The sequence below is a fragment of the Natator depressus genome, chromosome 10 (assembly GCF_965152275.1).
Source record: "Natator depressus isolate rNatDep1 chromosome 10, rNatDep2.hap1, whole genome shotgun sequence".
NCBI lineage: Eukaryota > Metazoa > Chordata > Testudines > Cheloniidae > Natator > Natator depressus.
In genome coordinates this window covers 39,552,121-39,576,015 of record NC_134243.1, presented here as the reverse complement: position 1 = coordinate 39,576,015, position 23,895 = coordinate 39,552,121, and the positions used below count along the sequence as shown (strand labels likewise).

General features: G+C 47.7%; 1 protein-coding gene across 1 annotated transcript; it reads right to left on the bottom strand.

Annotated features, from left to right (window-relative positions):
* Positions 1-373: 373 nt before the first annotated feature.
* LOC141994468 (uncharacterized) lies at positions 374-2,158 on the bottom strand. The gene is made up of 2 exons (XM_074964705.1): positions 1,484-2,158; positions 374-1,352 (listed from the first exon to the last, which is right to left on the bottom strand). Exons 1-2 carry the CDS (start codon positions 1,877-1,879, stop codon positions 666-668), a joined length of 1,083 nt encoding a protein of 360 aa, XP_074820806.1. The 5' UTR covers positions 1,880-2,158; the 3' UTR covers positions 374-665.
* Between the last annotated feature and the right edge of the window lie 21,737 nt (positions 2,159-23,895).

Here is a 23,895-nt window from a genome sequence, read left to right as displayed (position 1 = left end):
GTTTGGTGGAACGGGGGGTGATTTCTAGAAAAAGTGCCCCGTGGCCTTCAACCAACTCCTGGGCCATATTTAGACTGGCCTATAGCGTTCCACCAACTCCAGGGGTTATATTTAAACTGCCCAATAGCATCTGCAAACTCCTGAGGTTTTATTTCATTTCATATTAATCAGAACTCACCATCCTCACCCACCCACCTCCCTTACTATGGGTGCACCCCCATCAAAATTAACCCTATGGCAACAAGGGTGAGTAATCACAGTCACCCTGGCTATTCAGTGAGGGGGGGGGTGGTTAAACCCGTTCAGTTCAACAGAATAAGTCAACTCTATTGTACTCAACCACATGTCTGAACCATCCCCGTTTGTTTTATTGTAAACACATTTTTAGGGTATTTTTCCCCCTCCCACAACATACATTTCAGCTTTTTTTTTTTTTTTGCTGTAAATGGGTCTCTCTTACACAAAAGACACAAGAGCTAGGTTCTCACAAACAATTTTTTTTATTTAAAAGACATACAGCTCCTTCAAAACAAACCAAGATGCTCCATTAAAAAAAGAAAGAAAGAAAAAAAGACTTTAAGCTCCCTTAAGGGCCAGAGACCTTTTAACAGAAATACAAATAGTCACAAAGCCCTTTTCAATAGATTTTTTTTTAAAATTTACAGCTACCAAGTTTTATATCGCATGTTTGGCACCTCACCATTTTCTAACTTAATCCTTTTAGATTTCTTACAAATAGCCTTTTTCTTAAGCAGGGTTCTGTAACTTTTTGTGCGGACCAGACGGTCAATATAACGCTCTAAGCAGGCATCTTCCGGTTTGGTCATTTTCTTTAAAACATGGTCAGGGTCTCCACTGAATTGCACAGCATTTATCAAGGTCACCCCTTGTGCTAAATGTTCTTGGGTTAGGCATAGACATTGCATAGCATAACCTATGGCAATCACAGTGTTTAATAAGCTTTCCAAACACAGCTCAGCACACAGGCCCCGGAGCTTGCAGTTTATATCCACTGAAGTCCAAGTCACACAGTCATGGTGCCGCTGGCCTGGTGCATCTATGACACAGCCCTCACAATCTTCAAAAAGCTTTTCCCTAAGACAGTGATTAAGAACAGAATAAACAGCAACGCGTACAATAGTCTGCATGACTTTGTTACGCTCACGACGTGGCACTGGCTCAGTCAGTTCCATGCCAAGCCTCCTCCTAAACTCCTCATAGCCGTCATCCTCGGAGTCCTCTTCAACATTTTGTATTGGCGTTGAGCAAAAACAAGGTGGGCCCGGTTCATCTTCGCTGCTTGGTGCAACGCTGTCTAGAGTCTCCGGGTCCTCTAGAAAGGCATCATTGAGCTGTTGAGAGATTTTTTTCAAAAAAGAAACAGCGTAAGCACCCCACTGCTCGGTTTTTGATTTACACAATCCCTGGTTCCTAGTCCCGTTACAACCCCATCCCGACCGTCACTTCTTAAGCATTCATTTACCTGAGCGTTCATCTTGTCCACTAGTGACTTCCCCGAGCTGCGATCACCTTCCTCCTCCCGGGGGGTGGCCAACAAGAGGCCATCACGCTCATCGTGGGGCCCCACAAGCGGCTGGGTTTCAGGGTCCGGGGTATCCATCAATGGCTGGGCCAAAGGGCTCCCCTGAATTGCCCCCTCCTCCTCCTCCTCGGAACTGTCGCTGATGTAGCGCTTTCTCCGCGGTTTGTTGAAGGCCCTCGGGGCTAAAACAAAGTCCGAAGTTCTCACGGGGGTGGTGAAGGAGTCCATGTTTCCACGATTTCTAAAACACGCGCTCTTGGTAAAAGACAGCCTCTTCTGCCCGACGCTGGGCCTTATGGGGTGATGGTGCTGCGCTCTGATTGGCAGAGGGGTCATACGCCCCTCTTCTGGGTGGTTCACCCCATCCCAGAACCTGCCCTATTTTGGTCAAATCTGCTCTCGGGCCGGCCTGATTGGTAGAGGTTGGTGGGAGGAGTTGTTAGAGGGGTCACACGAATCATTTCCGGACGGGTCACCCCGCCCCCGGAACTCATCCTAATTGGTCAAATCTCCTCTTGGTCCTATCGGAACAAAACCCCTCCTGATTGGTAGCGGGGTGGGGGGAGGAGTTGTTAGAGGGGTCACAAGACCCACTTCCAGAGAGGACACCCCCACCCCGGAACTCGCCCTGATTGGTCAAAGCTCCTCTCTGGGAGGTCCTACGGGGCAAAACCCATCCTGATTGGGGGGGGGGGAGGAGTTGTTAGAGGGGTCACAAGACCCACTTCCGGAGAGGACACCCCCCTCCGGAACTCGCCCTGATTGGTCAACGCTCCTCTTGGGGGGGAAGTCCTACGGGGCGAAACCCATCCTGATTGGTAGAGGGCAGTGGGAGGAGTTGTTAGAGGGTTCACATGACACACCTTGCTTCCGGTCATGTGGCAGCCTTGACCCCGGAAGTAATAACCCATGGGGCGGGACTTCCGGTGGGTGGGGCTAAGAGGTCAAGGGGCGGGGCTGAGGGGTCAAGGGGGCGGGGCTAAGGGGTCAAGGGGCGGGGTCAGGGTTTGATTGATGGTAGGGCCCTTATACTACTCTGGTGTATTGCACAATGACTGTTTCACACATAAACAGGGAGCTGGGGGCATATGAAATTACCTGTCCATGCACATAGTTTGCAATCATAGTGGGATGGCAATGGGTTGCTGAATTCTGCAAATGAAATCCTTAAAATCTCCCTCCTCATTTCTTGTGTGTGTGTGTGCTTTTAAATCTTTTCAGCAACCATGATGAGAAGTTGCAGGAGCAAGCTCAGATAACAGGGACTTCAGAAATTCCCCTCTGGGCTACAAACAGAATTGCCCACAGGTTGTGGGAACCACCACTGCAGTATATGGTGTGTTGCGTCTACCTCGTAGACTGGGAAAGAGTGTGAGTGGAACAGGGCGTGTGTGTAGCTAATGGAATGACAGCAGCTTAATGGCTCTTGTACTAGATGACTGCAGTTCACCTGCGCACAATATGCGATCTACTGATAATTGCTTTAATTGTTTAATGAACATGGTGCTTAAGAAAAGAGCTAGGAGAGGGGGAAGGAGGAGGTTGCCAGGGGAGGTAAAAGGGGTGGAGGGATGAAGTCACAGTCAGAGGACATCAGAGTACTGGATGGAACATGGCCAAGCTAATGAAGTAGATGAAATTTACACTCATTACACTTGCAGGCTTAACCACTAGAACAAATAGCCCAAAGGGCTCAGGGGGAGCTAAGAGAAAAGCAAATCACCTGTCACGGAGTGTGGGGGAGTCCAGGCCCTGCACCCCTCTTCCTGGGATTCACTGAGACTCTCAGCCAGCCAGTAAAACAGACGGTTTATTGGACAACAGGAACACAGTTATTTTCAGCAGATGGTGCAGTAGGACTGCTAACTGTCATCATCGAACCACCATTTCCGCTGCAACTCTGCTCTCCGGCTCTCCTGAATGCACCTTGCAGGTCCTCTCGTCGTTCTCTATAAATATCTATTCTCATGGCATCCGTCGTCAGCCACTACTTCTGCTGCAACTCTGCTCTCCTGCAGACGCCATACCACGGCAAGCATGGAGCCCGCTCAGATCACCGCGGCAGTTGTGAGCATTGTAAACAGCTCGTGCATTATCCTCCAGTATGTGCAGAACCAGAATCTGCAAAAGCAAGCGAGGAGGTGACGGCAGCACGGTGACAAGAGTGATGAGGACATGGACACAGACTTCTCTCAAAGCTCAGGCACCGGCAATTTGGCCATCCTGGTGGCAATGGGGCAGGCTCATGCTGTGGAATGCCGATTCTGGTCCCGTGAAACAAGCACAGACTGGTGGGACTGCATAGTGATGCAGGTCTGGGATGATTCCCAGTGGCTGTGAAACTTTCACATGTGTAAGGGCACTTTCATGGAACTTTGTGACTTGCTTTCCCCTGCCCTGAAGTGCAAGAATACCAAGATGAGAGCAGCCCTCACAGTTGAGAAGCGAGTGGCGATAGCCTTCTGGAAGCTTGCAATGCCAGACAGCTACCGGTCAGTTGGGAATCAATTTGGAGTGGGCAAATCTACTGTGGGGGCTGCTGTGATCCAAGTAGCCAACGCAATCACTGAGCTGCTGCTATTAAGGGTAGTGACTCTGGGAAATGTGCAGGTCATAGTGGATGGCTCTGCTGCAATGGGATTCCCTAACTGTGGTGGGGCGATAGATGGAATGCATATCCCTATCTTGGCACCGGAGCACCATGCCGGCGAGTACATAAACCGAAAGGGGTACTTTTCAATGGTGCTGCAAGCACTGGTGGACCACAAGGGATGTTTCACTGACATCAGTGTGGGATGGCCGGGAAAGGTACATGACTCTCGCATCTTCAGGAACTCTGGTCTGTTTGAACAGCTGCGGGAAGGGACTTCCTTCCCAGATCAGAAAATAACTGTGGGGGATGTTGAAATGCCTATAGTTATCCTTGGGGACCCAGCCTACCCCTTAATGCCATAGCTCATGAAGCCATACACAGGCACCCTGGGCAGTAGTCAGGAGCTGTTCAACTACAGGCTGAGCAAGTGCAGAATGGTGGTAGAATGTGCATTTGGATGTATAAAAGCACGCTGGCACAGTTTACTGACTCGGTTAAACCAAAGCGAAACCAATATTCCCATTGTTATTACTGCTTGCTGTGTGCGCCACAATATCTGTGAGAGTAAGGCGGAGACATTTATGGTGGGGTAGGAGGTTGAGGCAAATCGCCTGGCTGCTGATTACAGGCACCCAGCCACCAGGGTGGTTAGAAGAGCACAGCAGGGCACACTGTGCATCAGAGAAGCTTTGAAAACCAGTTTCATGACTGGCCAGGCTACGGTGTTAACAGTTCTGTTTGTTTCTCCTTGATGAACCCCGCCCCCCTTGGCTCACTCTACTTCCCTGTAAGCCAGCCGCCGTCCCCTCCCCCCTTCAATCACCACTTGCAGAGGCAATAAAGTCATTGTTGTTTCAAATTCATGCATTATTTATTAATTGGTCACACAAATAGGGGGATAACTGCCAAGGTAGCCCGGGAGGGGTGGGGGAGGAGGGAAGGACAAGGCCACACTCCAGTTCAAAACTTATTGAATTCCAGCCTTCTGTTGCTTGGGCAGTCCTCTGGGGTGGAGTGGTTGGGTGCCCGGAGCCTCCTCCCCAATCCCCCCCCTTCTTGGGCATCTGGGTGAGGCGGCTATGGAACTTGGGGAGGAGGGAGGTTGCTTACACAGGGGCTGCAGCAGTGGTCTGTGCTCCTGTTGCCTTTCCTGCAGCTCAACCATACGCCGGAGCATATCAGTTTGATCCTCCAGTAGTCTCAGCATTGCATCCTGCCTCCTCCCATCACGCTGCTGCCACCTATCATCTTGCTCCCGCCACCTCTCCTCTCGCACGTCCCTCCTGTCCTCGCATTCATTTTGTGCTTTCCTGGACTCTGCCATTGCTTGCCTCCATGCATTCTGCTGAGCTCTTTCAGTGCAGGAGGACTGCATGAGCTCAGAGAACATTTCATCGCAAGTGTGGTTTTTTTCGCCTTCTTATCTGCGCTAGCCTCTGGGACGGAGATGATAGGGGGCGCATTGAAACATTGAAAGTGATCAGGAACAGTTAGCATGGATTCACCAAGGGAAGGTCATGCCTGACTAATCTAATCGCCTTTTACGATGAGATTACTGGTTCTGTGGATGAAGGGAAAGCAGTGGATGTATTGTTTCTTGACTTTAGCAAAGCTTTTGACACGGTCTCCCACAGTATTCTTGTCAGCAAGTTAAGGAAGTATGGGCTGGATGAATGCACTATAAGGTGGGTAGAAAGCTGGCTAGATTGTCGGGCTCAACGGGTAGTGATCAATGGCTCCATGTCTAGTTGGCAGCCGGTGTCAAGTGGAGTGCCCCAGGGGTCGGTCCTGGGGCCGGTTTTGTTCAATATCTTCATAAATGATCTGGAGGATGGTGTGGATTGCACTCTCAGCAAATTTGCGGATGATACTAAACTGGGAGGAGTGGTAGATACACTGGAGGGGAGGGATAGAATACAGAAGGACCTAGACAAATTGGAGGATTGGGCCAAAAGAAATCTGATGAGGTTCAATAAGGATAAGTGCAGGGTCCTGCACTTAGGATGGAAGAATCCAATGCACCGCTACAGACTAGGGACCGAATGGCTAGGCAGCAGTTCTGCGGAAAAGGACCTAGGGGTGACAGTGGACGAGAAGCTGGATATGAGTCAACAGTGTGCCCTTGTTGCCAAGAAGGCCAATGGCATTTTGGGATGTATAAGTAGGGGCATAGCGAGCAGATCGAGGGACGTGATCGTTCCCCTCTATTCGACACTGGTGAGGCCTCATCTGGAGTACTGTGTCCAGTTTTGGGCCCCACACTACAAGAAGGATGTGGATAAATTGGAGAGAGTCCAGCGAAGGGCAACAAAAATGATTAGGGGTCTAGAGCACATGACTTATGAGGAGAGGCTGAGGGAGCTGGGATTGTTTAGTCTGCAGAAGAGAAGAATGAGGGGGGATTTGATAGCTGCTTTCAACTACCTGAAAGGGGGTTCCAAAGAGGATGGCTCTAGACTGTTCTCAATGGTAGCAGATGACAGAACGAGGAGTAATGGTCTCAAGTTGCAATGGGGGAGGTTTAGATTGGATATTAGGAAAAACTTTTTCACTAAGAGGGTGGTGAAACACTGGAATGCGTTACCTAGGGAGGTGGTAGAATCTCCTTCCTTAGAGGTTTTTAAGGTCAGGCTTGACAAAGCCCTGGCTGGGATGATTTAACTGGGAATTGGTCCTGCTTCGAGCAGGGGGTTGGACTAGATGACCTTCTGGGGTCCCTTCCAACCCTGATATTCTATGATTCTATGATTTGCAGCTGCGGGAGATAAAAAGGGAGAGGAGTATTTAAAAAGACACATTTTAGAGAACAATGGGTAGACTCTTTCACGGTGAACCAAGCTGTTAACATTAAATAGTACATGTGCTTTCAGTACAAGGTTGCGCCCCTTCCACCCCCAATTCTCTGGGATGATCACTTCACCCCTCCCCCCACAGCGTGACTAACATCAGGGATGATTTCTTTACAGCCACAGGCAAACAGCCCAGCAGGAACGGCCACCTCTGAATGTCCCCTTAATAAAATTCTCCTATTTCAACCAGGTGACCACGAATGATATCACTCTCCTGAGGATAACACAGAGAGATAAAGAACGGATGTTGCTTGAATGCCAGCAAACACTGGGACCATACGCTGCCATGCTTTGTTATGCAATGATTCCAGACTATGTGCTGCTGGCCTGCCGTGGTAAAGTGTCCTACCATGGAGGACGGAATAAGGCTGCCCTCCCCAGAAACCTTTTGCAAAGGCTTTGGGAGTACATCCAGGAGAGCTTCATTGAGTTGTCCCTGGAGGATTTCTGCTCCATCCCCAGACACGTTAACAGACTTTTCCAGTAGCTGTACTGGCCGCGAATGCATCCCAAGTCTTCAGGGCAAATTAATCATTAAACACGCTTGCTTTTAAACCATTTATTATATTTACAAAGATACACTCACCAGAGGTGCCTTCTCCTTCTTCAAGGTCTGGGAGCTTGCCTTGGGAGGGTTGGGAAGGTATTGGCTCCAGGGTGATAAACAGTTCCTGGCTGTTGGGGAAAACAGTTTCATCCTCCTCCTCCTCATCATCTTCCTCATCCCCAAAATCCTCATCCCTGTTGCATGAGACTCTCCCCTTGCAGGAGTCCACGAACAGGGGTGGGGTAGTGGTAAGGGCACCACCTAGAAGTGTATGCAGCTCATCATAGAAGCGGCATGTCAGAAGTCTGACCCAGAGCGGCTGTTTGCCTCTTTGGATTTTTGGTAGGTTTGCCTGAGCACCTTAAATTTCACACAGCACTGCTGTAGGTCCCTGTGATAGCCACTGTCCTTCATGCCCTTGGAGATTTTTTCAAATATTTTGGCATTTCATCTTTTGGAACGGAGTTCTGATAGCACGGATTCATCTCCCAATACAGCGATCAGATCCAGTACCTCCCATTCGGTCCATGCTGGAGCTCTTTTGCGATTCTGGGACTGCATGATCACCTGTGCTGATGAGCTCTGCATGGTCATCTCTGCTGATGACCCGCCACACTGGCCAAACAGGAAATGAAATTCAAAAGTTCCTTGTGCTTTTCCTGTGTACCTGGCCAGTGCATCTGAGTTGAAAGTGCTGTCCAGAGCAGTCACAATGGAGCACTCTGGGATAGCTCCTGGAGGCCAATACCGTCGAATTGCGTCCACACCACCCCAAATTCGACCCGGCGATGTCAATTTCAGTGCTAATTCCCTCATCAGGGAGGATTACAGAAATAGATTTTAAGAGACGTTTAAGTCGACAAAAGTGGCTTCGTCATGCGGACAGGTGCAGGGTTAAATTGATCTAACGCTGCTAAATTTGACCTAAACTTGTAGTGTAGACCAGGGCTCAGACATAGCTGGTAGTGACTTGGATGCTAGAAGCTGTTTGTGACTGGAGGCTACAGCAGCAAAGCAGTGTAAAGGGCACCCCAGGTTAGAGGGTAGGGGTGACACAGCTAATCACTAGTCTGGATTGTGCCCTGGGCCTGCGAATGTCACACATCACTTCCACTTCACCCCATTTCTTAGATGGCTCATAGATAAAACCAGCATCTGGTAGCAGCATAGGTTCCTACTGAGACATGGGATGAAACAGTGGCTGGAGTGCTGGCCTGGAAGACCCAAGTTGTGTCCCTTGCTCTGCTACAGTCTCTCTGTGACCTTGAGTCCAGAGTTACAAAGTATTTTTGTTTCTAGTGGGATTTACAAAGGTGACTAAGTAGGTTTATGTACCTACATCAAGGGGAGTTAGATGCCTAACCTTCCTAGGCACCTATGTGACTTACCGTAGTGCTTATCAGCATCATTAAGACCAGATTAAAAAAGTTATCTGAGAGCCTAAGTGTCTCTGTGCCTCAGTTCCCTACCTGTAAGCTGGGGATCATAGCACTGCCCTGGGGTGTTGTGAGGACAAGTGCATTAAAGAATGTGAGGTGCTCAGACTACGCTAATGCAGGCTAGATAAGGATCTCCGGTAGATGAGGAACCAATGGAGAGCAAGGATCACCAGGGACTGCCCCTTACACATGTCACTTTGTGTCCTGCCAATAGGAAATGGTAGCCAGCTTAGGTAATGAGCTCCCGGTTAGGGACGCCGTTGAGGAGGGAGTTTGCTGCTGGCACTGTCTGTAATCAGTAGCAAGCTCTTTGTTGCTAGTTGAGTGGGAAGGGTCCTGCTATCCCAGTTCCCATTCATTACCTGCTTTAATTGTATTTTCCAAAGGCTGCTCAATCATGGCCACTCAGTGAGCAAAACAACCCAGACAGAATCTGCTTTACTATTCAGCTATTGCGCCGCTTAACGCATGTGGCTGCTGAATGGGGGGGGGGTGAGTATCGAAGAGTTGAATTTAGGTACTCAAAGAATGGCAGGTGGGTGTTTAAACCCCTTTGTGGATCTAACCCTCCATGCCTCAGTATTCTTCGAGAACCTAGCACTAGTTTGCATTGGCTCTGGCAGCACATGGCTGGAACTGAGCAGCCTCTCAAAGCATGAGGCTGCTGCATGTCACAACAGGAATTGAAAGGTTAGCCTACCAGCCTAGGACAGGGAGATACGTTGAGTGTAATGAGGCCTCTCTCAGCGATATCAGCCAGTGCATACTTCAACCAAAGGGCATGATTATCTGCAATCTGTGCTGCACCAGGTGGAGCCACACTCAAGCGGAGAACAGACCCAGAGAGAAACCCATTGTTCCCCATCTAAGCAAATAATAGATAATGATCCCTTGCTGGCAGCTAGATGCCAGATAATCATTTCAAGCTCTCCCTTGCTGTCAGGTATATTGTTATACCTTTGGGGATTAAAAAATGAGAGAGTCTTATTTGTTCTGTTTTAATAACTATCCCCTGTCTCTCTCTGGAAGGCTGCCAAGGAGAAGTGCAGTCTGCTGGAGATGGGGGTGATTTTTGAACAGTTTAATTCCAGCTGTTTCTGGGCCATGCCCCAACCACTGGATGATTTTCTTGGCTCAGATGTTCACATGGGGTTCCAAGCACTTCTCCGCTCTGAACTTTAATCCACTCCTGCCAGTTAGCAAATCCAGACCGTACAGTCAGTGCTCATGTGTTCACTAAGTAAACCCAGGTGATTCATTGTAGTAAAGGGGGGGAGGGAGGGGCTGGTCAGAGTTCACAGGCAAAAGGGTTAATTGATATCTGTGGCCAGCTTGTCAGCTGCTGTATACTAGTGTAACCCACACACCTCCTGGGGGTGTGGTGCTCTGTCCCCTCTCTTGGCACCTAGACTACTTGAAGATTAATGAGTTTGCTACAGCCTTAGCTGAGGGCTACATGGCTTTTAGCTCATGCAGTAGAGGCTGGTGCATTTAGCTCCTGAGGCCCCAGGTTCAGTCCTGCCCACGGAAGACTGGGGTCTGTCAGTGTTACGCTAGTGTAGATCCTTGGTTTAGATCGGGGTGGGTAAACTTTCTTGCCTGAGGGCCACATCGGGTTTCCGAAATTGTATGGAGGGCCGGTTAGGGAGGCACAGCCAGGTGTGGCCCCGGCCCCCACCTCCTATCCAACCCCCCCCCGTGCTTCTCGCCCCCCCAGGACCCACGCCCCATCCACCCCTCCCTGTCCCCTGACTGCCCCTGGAACCCCTGCCCCTGACTGCCCCCCGCTGCCCCATCCAACGCCCCCTCTCCTTACTGACTCCACCCCCCACCCAGGACCCCTGCCCCCATTCAACCCCCCTGTTCACTTCCCTCTGACCACCCTGCCCCCTATCCACACCCCTGCCCCCTGACCACCACCCCGAACTCCTCTGCCCTCTATCCAACCCCCCCGGCTCCCTGCCCCCTTACTGAGCTACTTGGAGCACCGGTGGCTGGTGGCACTACAGCCATGCCACCCAGAGCACCAGGATAGGCAGCCGTGCTGCCCAGCTGGAGCCAGCCAAAGCACCGCACAGCACAAAGCACTGTGTCAGGCCGCAGCTCTGCAGCTGTGCTGCCCAGCAAGAGCTTGCAGCCCTGCTGCCCAGAGCATTGCGCTGGCAGTCCAGTGAGCTGAGGCTGCAGAGGACGGGGAACAGCAGGGGAGGGGCTGGGGGCTCAGGGGCCAGGCAGGAGGGTCCCATGGGCCGTAGTTTGCCCATCTCTGGTTTAGATGGAGCCACGCTGACGTGTACCAGCTGAGACTCTGGTACGTGCTGTCCTCTGTCTTAAGACTGCACAGGAAAATATTTGCCCTAATGAACACTGGAGATTCAAGAGTAAGGGCTGGGTTTGGATCCGAACAATATCTTCTTTATGTGTACCTTTCTGCTTATATGAATACATAGGTAGGGGCTTTCTTCCAGCAGCACTATGCACGGTGCTGCTGAAATCCCAGCACTGATGCAGAAACTGCTCTTAAGGGGTGGATTCACTTTAATAAATACTTGCAGGCCTCCTTCACCCTTTATCCCTGCTAATATCTTATACTCAGAATCTTCTCGTCTCCTTATTTATTTCTATTACAGTAGCTAAGAGTCCCAGTCACAGACCAGGACTTCATTGTGCTATCCACTGAGATATTTGGGGCCTCCTTTCTATTCATCCACCCACTCCTGCGGGTGTGGGGGTGTGTGTGTGTGTGTGCGTGGGGATCTTCCCATTTCCTTTTTCCATTTTACTCCCAACCACCTTTCCAATTTCACTTTTTCCAAATCCCCAATCTCCAGTCTTGTTGTGCATTGGAACTATTGGCTTAGAGCACCACCTAGTGGAGTTTCTTTCCGCAGCCACGGAGGTCTTGTCCGTAGATCTGGGTAATATTTTTCAGACAAAACTTTTTTTTGGCAAGAAATCCAGATTCAGCAACACCAAAACAATTGGAAAATTCAAATTAGTTTTGCCAAATTGTTCTGGTTAGGGCAGAAGGGGGAATCTGTAAAAACTGAAAGATTTCATTTTTTTATTTGAAATGACTCGTGCTTCATCATTTCCTTTTAATTTTATATTTTAATGAAATGTTTAAAAATGGTCAACATTAAATGAAATATATTTAATTTGGGGTCCTGGAAATTTTTTTATAAGAGGGTGCTGAGAGCCATTGAACCAAACTGACAGGTTTCAGAGTAGCAACTGTGTTAGTCTGTATTCGCAAAAAGAAAAGGAGTACTTGGGGTTAGTCTCTAAGGTGCCACAAGTACTCATTGAACCAAACTGTAAACCACTTCAAGCTGGGCTGCGGCAGTGAGCATCCCCTGCACCCTAATTCCCAGCACCTATGCAAGGGGCTGTTTGCAGGAAGTGGAAGGAAGGAGAAGAGGAGAAATGGGTCAGGGACAGAGAGCTGGGAACTTGATCTTCACTGCCACATGTCAAGCACGGACAGCTATGAGTCAACAGTGTGCCCTTGTTGCCAAGAAGGCTAATGGCATTTTGGGCTGTATAAGTAGGGGCATTGCCAGCAGATCGAGGGATGTGATCATTCCCCTCTTTTCGACATTGGTGAGGCCTCATCTGGAGTATTGTGGGGCCCAAAATTGGACACACTTCAAGAAGGATGTGAAAAAATTGGAAAATGTCCAGCGGAGGTCAACAAAAATTATTAGGGGACTGGAACACATGACTTATGAGGAGAGGCTGAGGGAGCTGGGATTGTAAGTTTAGTCTGCAGAAGAGAAGAATGAGGGGGGATTTGATAGCTGCTGTCAACTACCTGAAAGGGGGTTCCAAAGAGGATGGATCTCGACTGTTCTCAATGGTACCAGTTGACAAAACAAGGAGTAATGGTCTCAAGTTGAAGTGGGGGAGGTTTAGGTTGGATATTAGGAAAAACTTTTTCACTAGGAGGGTGGTGAAGCATTGGAATGCATTACCTAGGGAGTTGATGGAATCTCCTTCCTTTGAGGTTTTTAAGGTCAGGCTTGACAAAGCCCTGGCTGGGATGATTTAGTTGGGGATTGGTCCTGCTTTGAGCAGGGGGTTGGACTAGATGACCTCCTGAGGTCCCTTTCAACCCTGATGTTCTATGATTCTATGATTGGATGGGGAAAGGGCTCTGTTATGCCCGTTACTGTGCTATCCCAGTCTGGATCTGTCAAGGCTAAATCCTCACTCTGGCACTTCGAGTGCAGAAGGTAGGGGCCTACAAGGATTCTAAAAAGTAATACTTGCCACTCCAGGCTTGTATTAAACTCCCAAGGTTAACGCTTTTCTCTGACCTTGGCTTGGTAAACACTGCCACCACCCAAATGAAAAAAAAAAAAAACAAACCCATGGATCCAGGAAGGAACACTTGGAAATTCCTCCCCGTGGGGTACCCGCAAGCCCTTTCATGCCCCCTCCGGGGAAGAGCTGAGAAAAAAAACACACACAAGGAAATTAGCTGTAGCCATCAGCTAATCAAACAGCATATGCACAAACCTCTTAGGACACCAAAAATCCAATCCTCTCCTTAAAAATGATCCTTTTTGTTTTTAATAAAATGTAAGAAAATACATCTGGAACTTAGGCTTTTGCATGATTTTAAAAGAGCAATTCCAAATATTAAGCACCTAAACTGGCTTTCTTGGGGGTTCATTTTATAGATTACAAGCAATCAAAAGCATCAGGGATTAGCATAGAGGAGAGCTACAAGCCAAAATAAGAAATAAACCAGATAGTGTCTAACTAAACATTCCTTATGCAAATTATTTTTTCTAGGTATGGAAGATACTTTTTCATACCTGGTTCAAAGCTTACACAACATTCCTGCTTATAGCATTGCTGCTCTGTGTCCCTCCAGCCCAGAGAACAACAAAGGGAAAGTTTCTTTCCCAATTTTAAAAAGTTCTAGCCTTCTCCTTCGCTCTTTTGGTCAGGTGCTCACTTTTTATTTTCCTTTACCTGGGGGACTTTTTAACCCTTTACAGGTAAAGCAAGTAGAGAACAGCTACCAAGAGGGATTTTCCAGCTAACTGATTTTCCAGCCAGCTGAAAATTTTCCAGCAAAGGGAGCTTCCTGCCCCTATTCATTATCACAGGATCAAGTCATCCTCAGCGTCTGGATGTCCTGCTCACAGAGACGGGGGAAGTTGGGTTGGGAGAGGAGGATGCTATTTCACAACAGACTCCTCGTCCTCTTCTTGTACCAAAGCTAGCCCAGGCTGGGAAGGATTTTTCCCTGTTTCTCTCAAAAACTACCCCCCCTACACCCGACATGTGTCCTGATCTGACCTGCCTGTCCCGATGCTAATCTGATGAGTGGTAGCCAGGCAGCTGGACATTACTGTACCTGAACCCCTACACCTGCTCCCTGGCCGGTGGATCCCCTTGCCTCACACCCTGGCATATGCCTCTCTTGGGTACATCCATGCTAACAGTCATCTCAGAAAGGCAGGCCCGTAGTTCTGACTCCCTGGCTTTGTAACAGAACCCTGGCCTGGCAGTTCCATCCTGTCCTTCAGTCCCCCATGGCTCCTGCAACCCCCCTCAGGGCACCAAATTCTGGGACACACACATGCCTACAACAGCCCCTTTTTAATGGGCTGGGGGACTCCTGTTCCCTGCAGCTGTTGAGCAGTGGCTGCAGGTGCTGTCAGGCAGTGCTACAGATGAATCAGTAAAGGGTGGCTCCCAAGTCCAATGCAAACAAGAGGAGTCTCTGAGAAACAGCCTGTATTGTCCCAAAACCAGGGGAGTGGGAATGGGATGTTGATTGTGGTAGGAAAATGGGGGAGGGGCACTGGAGCCTGTAACATTATCCAAGATTGCATTGCTGGCAAGCGCTGCCCTGCCTGTTACATCAACTCTGGTATTTCCAGCCCCCAGGGGAAGGGGGGCAAAGAAGAGATGAAGGAGAAAAAGCAAACAGGGAAACAGCAGGCCAAGGAATTCTTCAGGGTCCTAGAATTAGCCCTGTTCGGTATCAGGGACCTGTCCAGCCCCTGCCCCTGAATGCTAGGACACCACTGGCCAGCCCTTTCCAACAGGCTTGGGTTGGCTTCAGAATGCCCTGTCCCCAGCTTTGGGGCTGGGAAGGGAGAGCTGTGGGATGGGGAAAACATGGTCAGCGTTTCAAGCACCAGTTTCTTCTGAAACCCTTGAAGAAAAACCAGCTCACGAGTGTGCCCTTTTTGGTACTTAAAGGCTGGAGCTCAGCTAGGCATAGGACTGGGGGTGGGGTCTATCGCCTGCTCTGCAATGGCAGGCTCTGCGATCCCGGGGGAGAGGCTCAGTCTCAGTGAAATGGAGACAGGAAGGAAGCCAGGCCTTACCACCAGAGAGGACTATGAGGCTGAGGGGGTGAATGTGTATAAAGGCCTTTCAGATGCTCCCAGGCAGTGCTGTAAAAATGCAGGTGTCTGGGCTCTGGCATGGCAATTTAAGTGATCTTTATTTCATTATTACTGTAGTGCCTTTGGGCTCTTGTCATGGCCCAGGAGCCCATAGTGTGAGGTGCTGCACAAACACAGAACAAAGTTTACAATCTAAATAAGAGGCAAGAGCCATCAGATGGACACAGACAGACATGGGCATATAAAGAAATAAGGGGATGATACTCGTCAGTGTGGTACACAGTGGAGATATGCAGTGATCTCAGCGCACCAGTGGCCTAACCAGGTGTTTTGTAGGCATCAAAGCAAAGTAGGGAGTTGAAGAGGAAAAGGAAGTAGTTTGGTGAGGTTTCTGGGCAGCACCTCCCTGGCAAAAGGTGCAGCGTGGGAGAAAACATGAAGGTGTTTGTTTGACAGTGTAACAAGTGGGAGGTGGAAGCTGGTTGCTCAGAGATGGGAGGTGAGATCTCAAGAGAGCATGAGAAATAAGTGCCCAACTGTGGCATCTCACTTCGGTGTCCATGACTGGAACCTGAACTCTTAGCTTCCCCAGGTGAAATCCCCACCCCACTGAAGTGGAGTTTTTTCCCCTTAACTTCACAGGGACCAGGGTTTATCTCACAGTGCCTAGCTTTACCCGAGCGGTTCTCTAGCTGTGATCCAGGGGGATTCAAAGAGCTAAGCCACTGGACACTGGAAAGACTGGGAGGGGAAATGCAGAATACAACCCTCCCATACAGGGATGAGTCCTGCTTGGCTGGGGGCATCATGGAGGGAGCTTGCATTGCCTTGCCCCAGACTTCAACTGCCATTTGGATAAAAAAAAAAAGATTCACTTTCCTTCCCAGGGATATGAACCTTCAGTACCAGATCCCTTTGGAATTGGGAGGGAGTCTCCCAAGCAATGGTGGGTTAACCTCAAAAGAAGGGGAGATTCAATTCGGATCAGAACCCCAAAGTCTGGGGGAAAGCCTGTTTACCATTCCTAAAACAGCCACAGCGGTTCTCCGAGAGCAACACACTCTTTCCTGCGGTGTAATCATGTTCCTCTGCAGTAGCCCAGCTGGCCTGGAATCAACTCCTGTCTTGCTCAGGCCACCCTGAGTAACATGCTACCCCTTTGCTAAGACACCCCAGTCGAAGCATAGTGTTAGATACCTACTTTACCAGGATAAAGGTGCCCTAGCACCCAGGTGGGACAGATACAGATCAGCTGGGTGCAATTGAAGTGATGGCCTTGCAAAATAAGGCTCATTTGGGGAGGGATATCTTCTCTCTCTTTCAATGCAAATATTTGAAAAGCACTGATTAACAAGCTAAGGTTGTCAGATCCTTGACTTGGACTCAGGTTACAGTCAAATGCTCTGCACAGCTAAACTTTTCTTGCATCTGATATGATCAGGGTGTCCTCCCAAGGGCATAAATATCAAATTCCAGTCAATAACCACACCAGGAACCTGTCTGTGAGTGTCCCCCTGCATTTGATAAGGTGGTTCCCATCCCAGGTAACCTCAAAACAGTGTTGTTAATAAAAACAACCCTGAGTGGTTAAAAGCTAAGGCTGGAATAAATGGCAATGGAGACAGATTGATTGGTGTTCTCTGAGCTGCCCATAATCTCTTAAATTGCATGTCAGGGAAATAGCAAGTCTCAGAGAGAACGGGTGAGAGCTGAGACAGCTGTTGCCTTTGCTCTTGGAAAAAGGCACAGACAGATTTCTGAGAGAAACAGCAGCACGGCGAGAGAAAGAGAGAGAGAGGGATATGAAGGGTGATAGATAGATATGTGTTTGTGTGCATGTCAGATAGATACCTAAGTGTGTAGTGACTGAGGCAGGGGGCTATAGGAAGAGAAAAATTGGTGTCATGGTTACAACAGTTGAATGCTGCCCTGGAGAACTGGATTCTATCTCTGCCTCTGCCACAGAATTCCTGTGTGATGCTGAGCAAGTCACTTCAACTAGACTTTTCACTGGTGGCTACTGTTTAGTACTTGTTTTCTGGGTGCCCAACTGGAAACACCTGAGACCTGATCTGCTGATGTGTAGACAACTCACCATTGCAGCTGACATCAGCGGCAGCTCTGCTCTGAATGGAGGGCACCCAAACTTGGCGGATGCTTTTGGCAATTGTGGCTTTAATGTCTGAGCCTCGATTCCCATAAGAATGGCCAGAGCGGGTCAGACAGATGGTCCATCTAGCCCAGTATCCTGTCTTCCAACAGTGGCCAATGGCAGGTGCCCCAGGTGGAATGAACAGAACAGGTAATCATCAAGCGATCCATTCCCAGTCGCCCATTCCCAACTTCTGGCAAACAGAGGCTAGGGACACCGTCCCTGCCCATCCTGGCTAATAGCCATTGATAGACCTATCCTCCATGAACTTATCTATTTATCCCTGTGTGTAAAATGGGGATAAAACCATCCTCTCACCTCAAAGGAGTGTTCTGAAGATACATTCATTAATATCTGTACAGGATTAAAAATACTACAACTGAGAGCACCTTAGAATTTCCCATGAGAAGATTAGCAACTCTATATTCATAGCAGGTTTTGGATAGTGTACCATAAATAAGGCAGGGGGCATACGTTGACTGCTGAGGAAAAACTAGTATGTGATCATGTAATTAAATTAATAATGCATGTGCACAAGGTGACACAGGTGACCTTCTGGGTACTTGATTTTGCAGGCCCCATGTTCTTTTAATGTTGTTTTGGTGGATATAATTTCCCAAGTTTCTTACAAATTTAAAAAACAAAAATTTCATTACATGGAACCATATTGATCCCCCCCACAAGGATCAGCGGGGCTGGGATTTTTTTGATCCTCCACACAGTCCTTGACCACTAGCACTAATAGAATAACCAGTAGCAGTAGTAGGCAGTTATCTCTATGTAGAGCTATCACTAGATGGGGTTGAGAGATGGTTTGCCAGTGGGTTTCACAAATATTTGCTGATGGAAGAAGAATGGTGAGATTGTGGAATCATGGGTTCCACTACAGGCAAGCAATGGGAGTGTGCCCTAGAGATTACAGACCTTTCCAACCCTTTCCCCAGCTGGCTTTCAACTTTTACCATACCAAGATTCACTCACACACACCCCCCATCCTGCCAGGATCCCCTTCCCATGAAAAAGTGTTGCTACCAAACAAATAATTTGCAGAGTTGGTTCTGAAGCCTGGTTCTCTAGTGGTAACATACTACATGGGAGGCTACGTAAGAAAGTCCAGTTTGTATTGGAGGCTTTGTTAATGTTAATAGTGGGCTGTTGGGGTTAGCTACATTTCCTGCCCTTTGAGGGACTGATCTGTCACCTATAATATTGCATTAATGCTAGTTTTTTGGCATAGAGTTTTCTTGGGTTTTGTTTGTTTTGATAAGATTAAAAAAAATAATCACTAAGGCAGACAAAGGGAGCATGGTCTAGTCCAATGTTTCTCATCCTTTTTGATACCAGGGACCAGCTTGCTGCCTTCCTAAACTGTGTCAGGGAGATCTCGGGGACCAGCACCAGTCTATAACCCAGTCATTGAGAAAACACCGCTCTAGTGGATAGGGCATTGGAATGGGACTCTGGACAGCTGGACTCTGCTCCTTGCTCTCCCACTGGATGATCTCAGTTTGGATCTCTAGGCTATCCTGCATTCTCTCTCTAGTGCTTGGCAGGCTTGTTCTTGCCCACATGCTCAGGGCTAACTGATCACCCTATATGGGGTCAGGAAGGAATTTTCCCCCAGCTGAGATTGGCAGTTATCCTGGGGGGTGGGTTTCACCTTTGTCTGCAGCATGTGGTTAAGGATCACTGACCTGGGTTATCATTTCCCTCCACTGCAGGGATCTCTGGCCTGGGTGCACCTTGTCCTGCCTGTGGTACATAACAGTCTAGTCTCCTGTGGGCTGAGATACTTTAGTCTCAGCTTGGTTGCAGGATTTAGTGTGTGGGTGCTGGCTGGTGTTGGTGGCCTGTGAGATACGGGAGGTCAGTCTAGATGATCTGGTGGTCTCTTCTGCCCTTAAACTGTACAATTCTATGACTACTACTAAGAATAAGGAAAAGAGTGCCAGTGTGGCTTAATTCTTTCCTCTGAAGGTATTGGGCTTGACTCCTCCTGTGAGCTCTCACCCTGAACCCAGTTCTCCATGTCCTTTACAGATGTCAGCACGGTCAGAGACAAGGGTCCGGAGCCCCTTTGGTCCTTGGGCTCTGAACCACTTGTGAGAGCAGTGATATCTGGGGCGTGATGGGTCATGCTGTTATGTAAGGACACTGGAGCTGGGTCAAAAAAGGAAACTGAGGGTAAGAAGAAAGTCATCACACTCAGCAGTGTAGGGGCCAAGACTTACATTTTAATGAGAAACGTGTTAACCCCTGAAAAGCTGGGAGATGTGTTTTTTACTAGCTCATCAAAAGTTTCATTTCAACCCATCATCCAATGAAATAATAGAACAATTTAAGTTGCACTCTCAGTTGAGGAAATCTCAAAAGACAGGGAGGAGAATGTGGCAGAACTCTTGAGGTTGTAATTATGGTGTGACTGACACAAATGCTAAGAGACAGATTAATTTGTGGCATTAATGACAAAATGTTAAGGAGAGCATTATCTGAACTGCAGTTAACATTTGAAACAGCTCTGAAATTGGTCCAGGCTATGGAATCTGCAACTATAAAAAAAGTACAGGAGTTACAAACATAAGCTACAGGAACATGGGGAGATGGAAATAGATAGGAAACAAGAAGTGGTGTACAAAATTGCATGGCAACATGGGAAACAGATCGGTCAGCTAGCAAAGAGTGGTATAATTAGAGAAGCAAACACTCCAATGGGCTGCAGATTTAAAAATGAGAAATGTCACATCTGTGATTTGACAGGGCACATTTGAAGAGTGTGTCAAAACAAAACTAGGAAAGCAGATACACAAAATGATAAAAAATAGCTGCAGAGTCAGTACTTTTCATGTATTTGAGGAGGAAAGTAGTGAAAAAAGCAGCTGAGGAAGTAGCTTATACTGTCTATAATATAATTGAAACAAATATTCCTAAAGTAGGTCCCATTCATATTGGGCTGTCTTTTTTCCTTTACAGAGTCCATTTGAGCTTTACCAATAATGTGACTTATGAGCTCAGAACCATATGAGACCTTGTGGAAGGATAGTGGACAGTCTCCATTGCAGAAATGTAAGATTAGATTAAAAACATCCACTGGAGAAGCAGTAAAGATACTGAAAGCCACCAATATGTACATTTCCCACTAGAGCTGAATAAGACATCTACTGTCACTAGAAGTTGCAGGCATGGTCTCTAACTTACTCAGTAGAGGGCGATTGGCTGACCTTTCACTGGATTGGAAAGGAAAAGTATATCACTTAAAATCAGAAGATGATCTAGTTCAGGAAAAACTGTTTTAAATAAAGAATGAACTGGGCACTTTAAAAGGTTTCAGAGTAACAGCCATGTTAGTCTGTATTCGCAAAAAGAAAAGGGAGTACTTGTGGCACCTTAGAGACTAACCAATTTATTTGGGCATAAGCTTTCGTGAGCTACAGCTCACGAAAGCTTATGCCCAAATAAATTGGTTAGTCTCTAAGGTGCCACAAGTACTCCTTTACTTTAAAGGTGCTACTGCTAAAATTTATATAAACTCAAATGTCATACTTTGTTATTCCAAACCCAGATCTGTACCCTTTGCCATGAAACAAAGAATGAAATTGAGTTTAAAAGACTACAGACAACTGGTATTATTGAATCTGTAAAATTTTCTCAATGGGCTGCACCAATAGCACCAGTGTTGAAGGCAGATGGTTCCATATACATATGTGGTGACTATCACAATTAGAACAGTACCCAATTCCAAGAATTTGGATCAATCACAAGCCCTGATGTCATTGTTTAATGAGCTGAAAGCTGTGCCATAGATAGCATCACCCAGGATTAGGGGCGGCTCCAGCATTTTTGCTGCCCCAAGCGGCAAAAAAAGCGGAGTGATGGTGCGGCCGAATTGCTGCCGGCGACCGGAGAAGAGATGGTGCAGCAGCTGAAATTCCACAGCCACTGAGGGCTGATTGCCGCCCCAGAGCCCGACCTCCTCCCACCCCTTTACATTTGCCGCCCCAGGCACCTGCTTGGTTCACTGGTGCCTGGAGCTAGCCCTGCCAAGGATCCTGAGATGGGCAGTGACATTAACAGCCTATGAATACACCATTGTATACAAAGCTGGTAAGATGGAAAATGCAGATGCTTTAAGCCAGTTGCCTTTACCAGACACAAAAAATGGAGAGAGTGTTAATAATGGACTCTTGATGCACCTCTAGTGACAGGTAAAATCATGGATTGGTAATGATCTAGTACTCACAAATGTGTGCTAAGGGGATGGTCCCTGACCAAAGCAGCCCTTATTATAAGTGATGCAATAAACTTGGTGTGCAAGGTGAGTGTGTATTATGGAGCATGGGTCATCCCAAAGCAAGGACATGAAGTAATGGATGAACTGCATCAGACACACCCGGGTGCTACTAAAATGCAAGTTTTAGCCCAGAGTTACTTGCAGTGGCCAAAGAGGGATACTGATATCTATTTGTCAAGAGAGTCAAAAAGCTCACTGTGGCTCTGCTCCATCTTGGGAGTGGCCCCAGAGGCCCTGGACAAGAGTACATAGTGATTATGCTGGACCATCTACAGAAAAAAATGTTTTCAGTACAAATGTATGCATGTTCCAAATGAGTAGACGTCTAATCCCATGAATGCATCCACTAGTGAAGCCACCATAGAAAAATTAAGGACCAGTTTTAGTATCCATGGTTTACCTGAAATGCTTGTACCAGAGAATGGATGTTCTTTCCCTAGCATGTAATTCCAAAGATTTATGATACAAAAGAGCATTCAACACATTACATTAGCACCTTACTATCCACCAAATGGGTTTTCTAAATGGGCAACTGAGTCATTTAAAAAGGGTATTAAAAGAATACCCAGAGGTACTATAGATACAAAAGTGTCTCATTACCTGCAGTCAAGTGCAATCCTGTCTGCAGCAGAGATGTTAATGGGAAGGAAACCAAGGTCAAAGTTAGACCTTATGCATCAATACTTAATGGGAAAAATTCTGAAAAAACCCAATAGAAGCAATATGACAAACATGCTAAAGAAAGTAGTTTTACTGTTGGAGAAGCTGTCTATACTAAAAACTTTGGGCCTGGTCCCAACTGGATGCTATTCTCCAACATGGTAATTCTGGGGGATGGCAGGGTCATATGCAGACATGTGAATCAACTGAGAAAGGATTGTGATGAACAATGGAGATGTTAATACAGCAAGAATAGAACTGCCACTGGAGAATGCTCAATTAGATTCAGTGCTAGTTTCTGGAAGTCTGGAGGCAACAGCCTGACACCACAGGTGCCAACTTTTGTTGGCACCAGTGGGTGCTTGCACCCCTCCCCCCCAGCCCCTGCCCCAACTCTGCCCCTTTTGGATCCCTCCCCAAATCCCTGCTCTGGCCCCGACTCCTCCCCGGCTTGCCGCGCAAAACACCTGTTTCGTGGCACAAGCGCTGAGAGGGAGCGGGGAGAAGCAGGACCCAGCAGCATGCTCAGGGGAGGAGGTGGAGCAGAGGCGAGCTGGGGTGTGGGGAGCTGCCAGTAGGTGCAGACCACCCACCAATTTTTCCCCATGGGTACTCCAGCCCCAGAGCACCCAGAGTCAGCACCTATGCCTGAAACAAGATTAGCTACTATGGAAAAACCTCGTGGACAAATGTTCAAGTTACCACATCGCAGAATGACAGGTTTGAACCAAAAGTTATTCCTGAAAATGCAGCAGCAACAGTGGAATAGTAAGAGGGAAAAAAAAGAGCCACTGTGGCTAAACAAAGTACAAGAAGCAGTGAGAACCAAAAAGGCATCCTTTAAAAAGTGGAAGTTAAATTTTAGTGAGGAAAATAGAAAGGAGCATAAACTCTGGCAAATGAAGTGTAAAAATATAATTAGGAAGGCCAAAAAAGAATTTGAAGTACAGCTAGCCAAAGACTCAAAAAAGTAATAGCAAAACATTTAAGTACATCAGAAGGAGGAAGCCTGCTAAACAGCCAGTGGGGCCACTGGACGATCGAGATACTAAAGGAGCACTCAAGGATAAGGCCATTGCAGAGAAACTAAATGAATTCTTTGCATCGGTCTTCACGGATAAGAATGTGAGGGAGATTCGCAACTCAGCCATTCTTTTTAGGTAACAAATCATAGAATATCAGAGTTGGATTAGATGACCTCCTGAGGTCCCTTCCAACCCCCTGCTCAAAGCAGGACCAATCCCCAACTAAATCATCCCAGCCAGGGCTTTGTCAAGCCTGGCTCAAAAAACCTCTAAGGAAGGAGATTCCACCTCCTCCCTAGGTAACCCATTCCAGTGTTTCACCACCCTCCTTGTGAAAAAGTTTTTCCTAATATCCAACCTAAACCTCCCCTACTGCAACTTGAGACCATTACTCCTTGTTCTGTCATCTGCTACCACTGAGAACA

Coding starts and splice junctions, on each gene's coding strand:
- LOC141994468 (XM_074964705.1), bottom strand. CDS start 1,879: ATGACCCCTCTGCCAATCAGAGCGCAGCACCATCACCCCATAAGGCCC. Junction 1,353..1,483: donor TGGACAAGATGAACGCTCAG/GTAAATGAATGC, acceptor ATCTCTCAACAG/CTCAATGATGCCTTTCTAGA.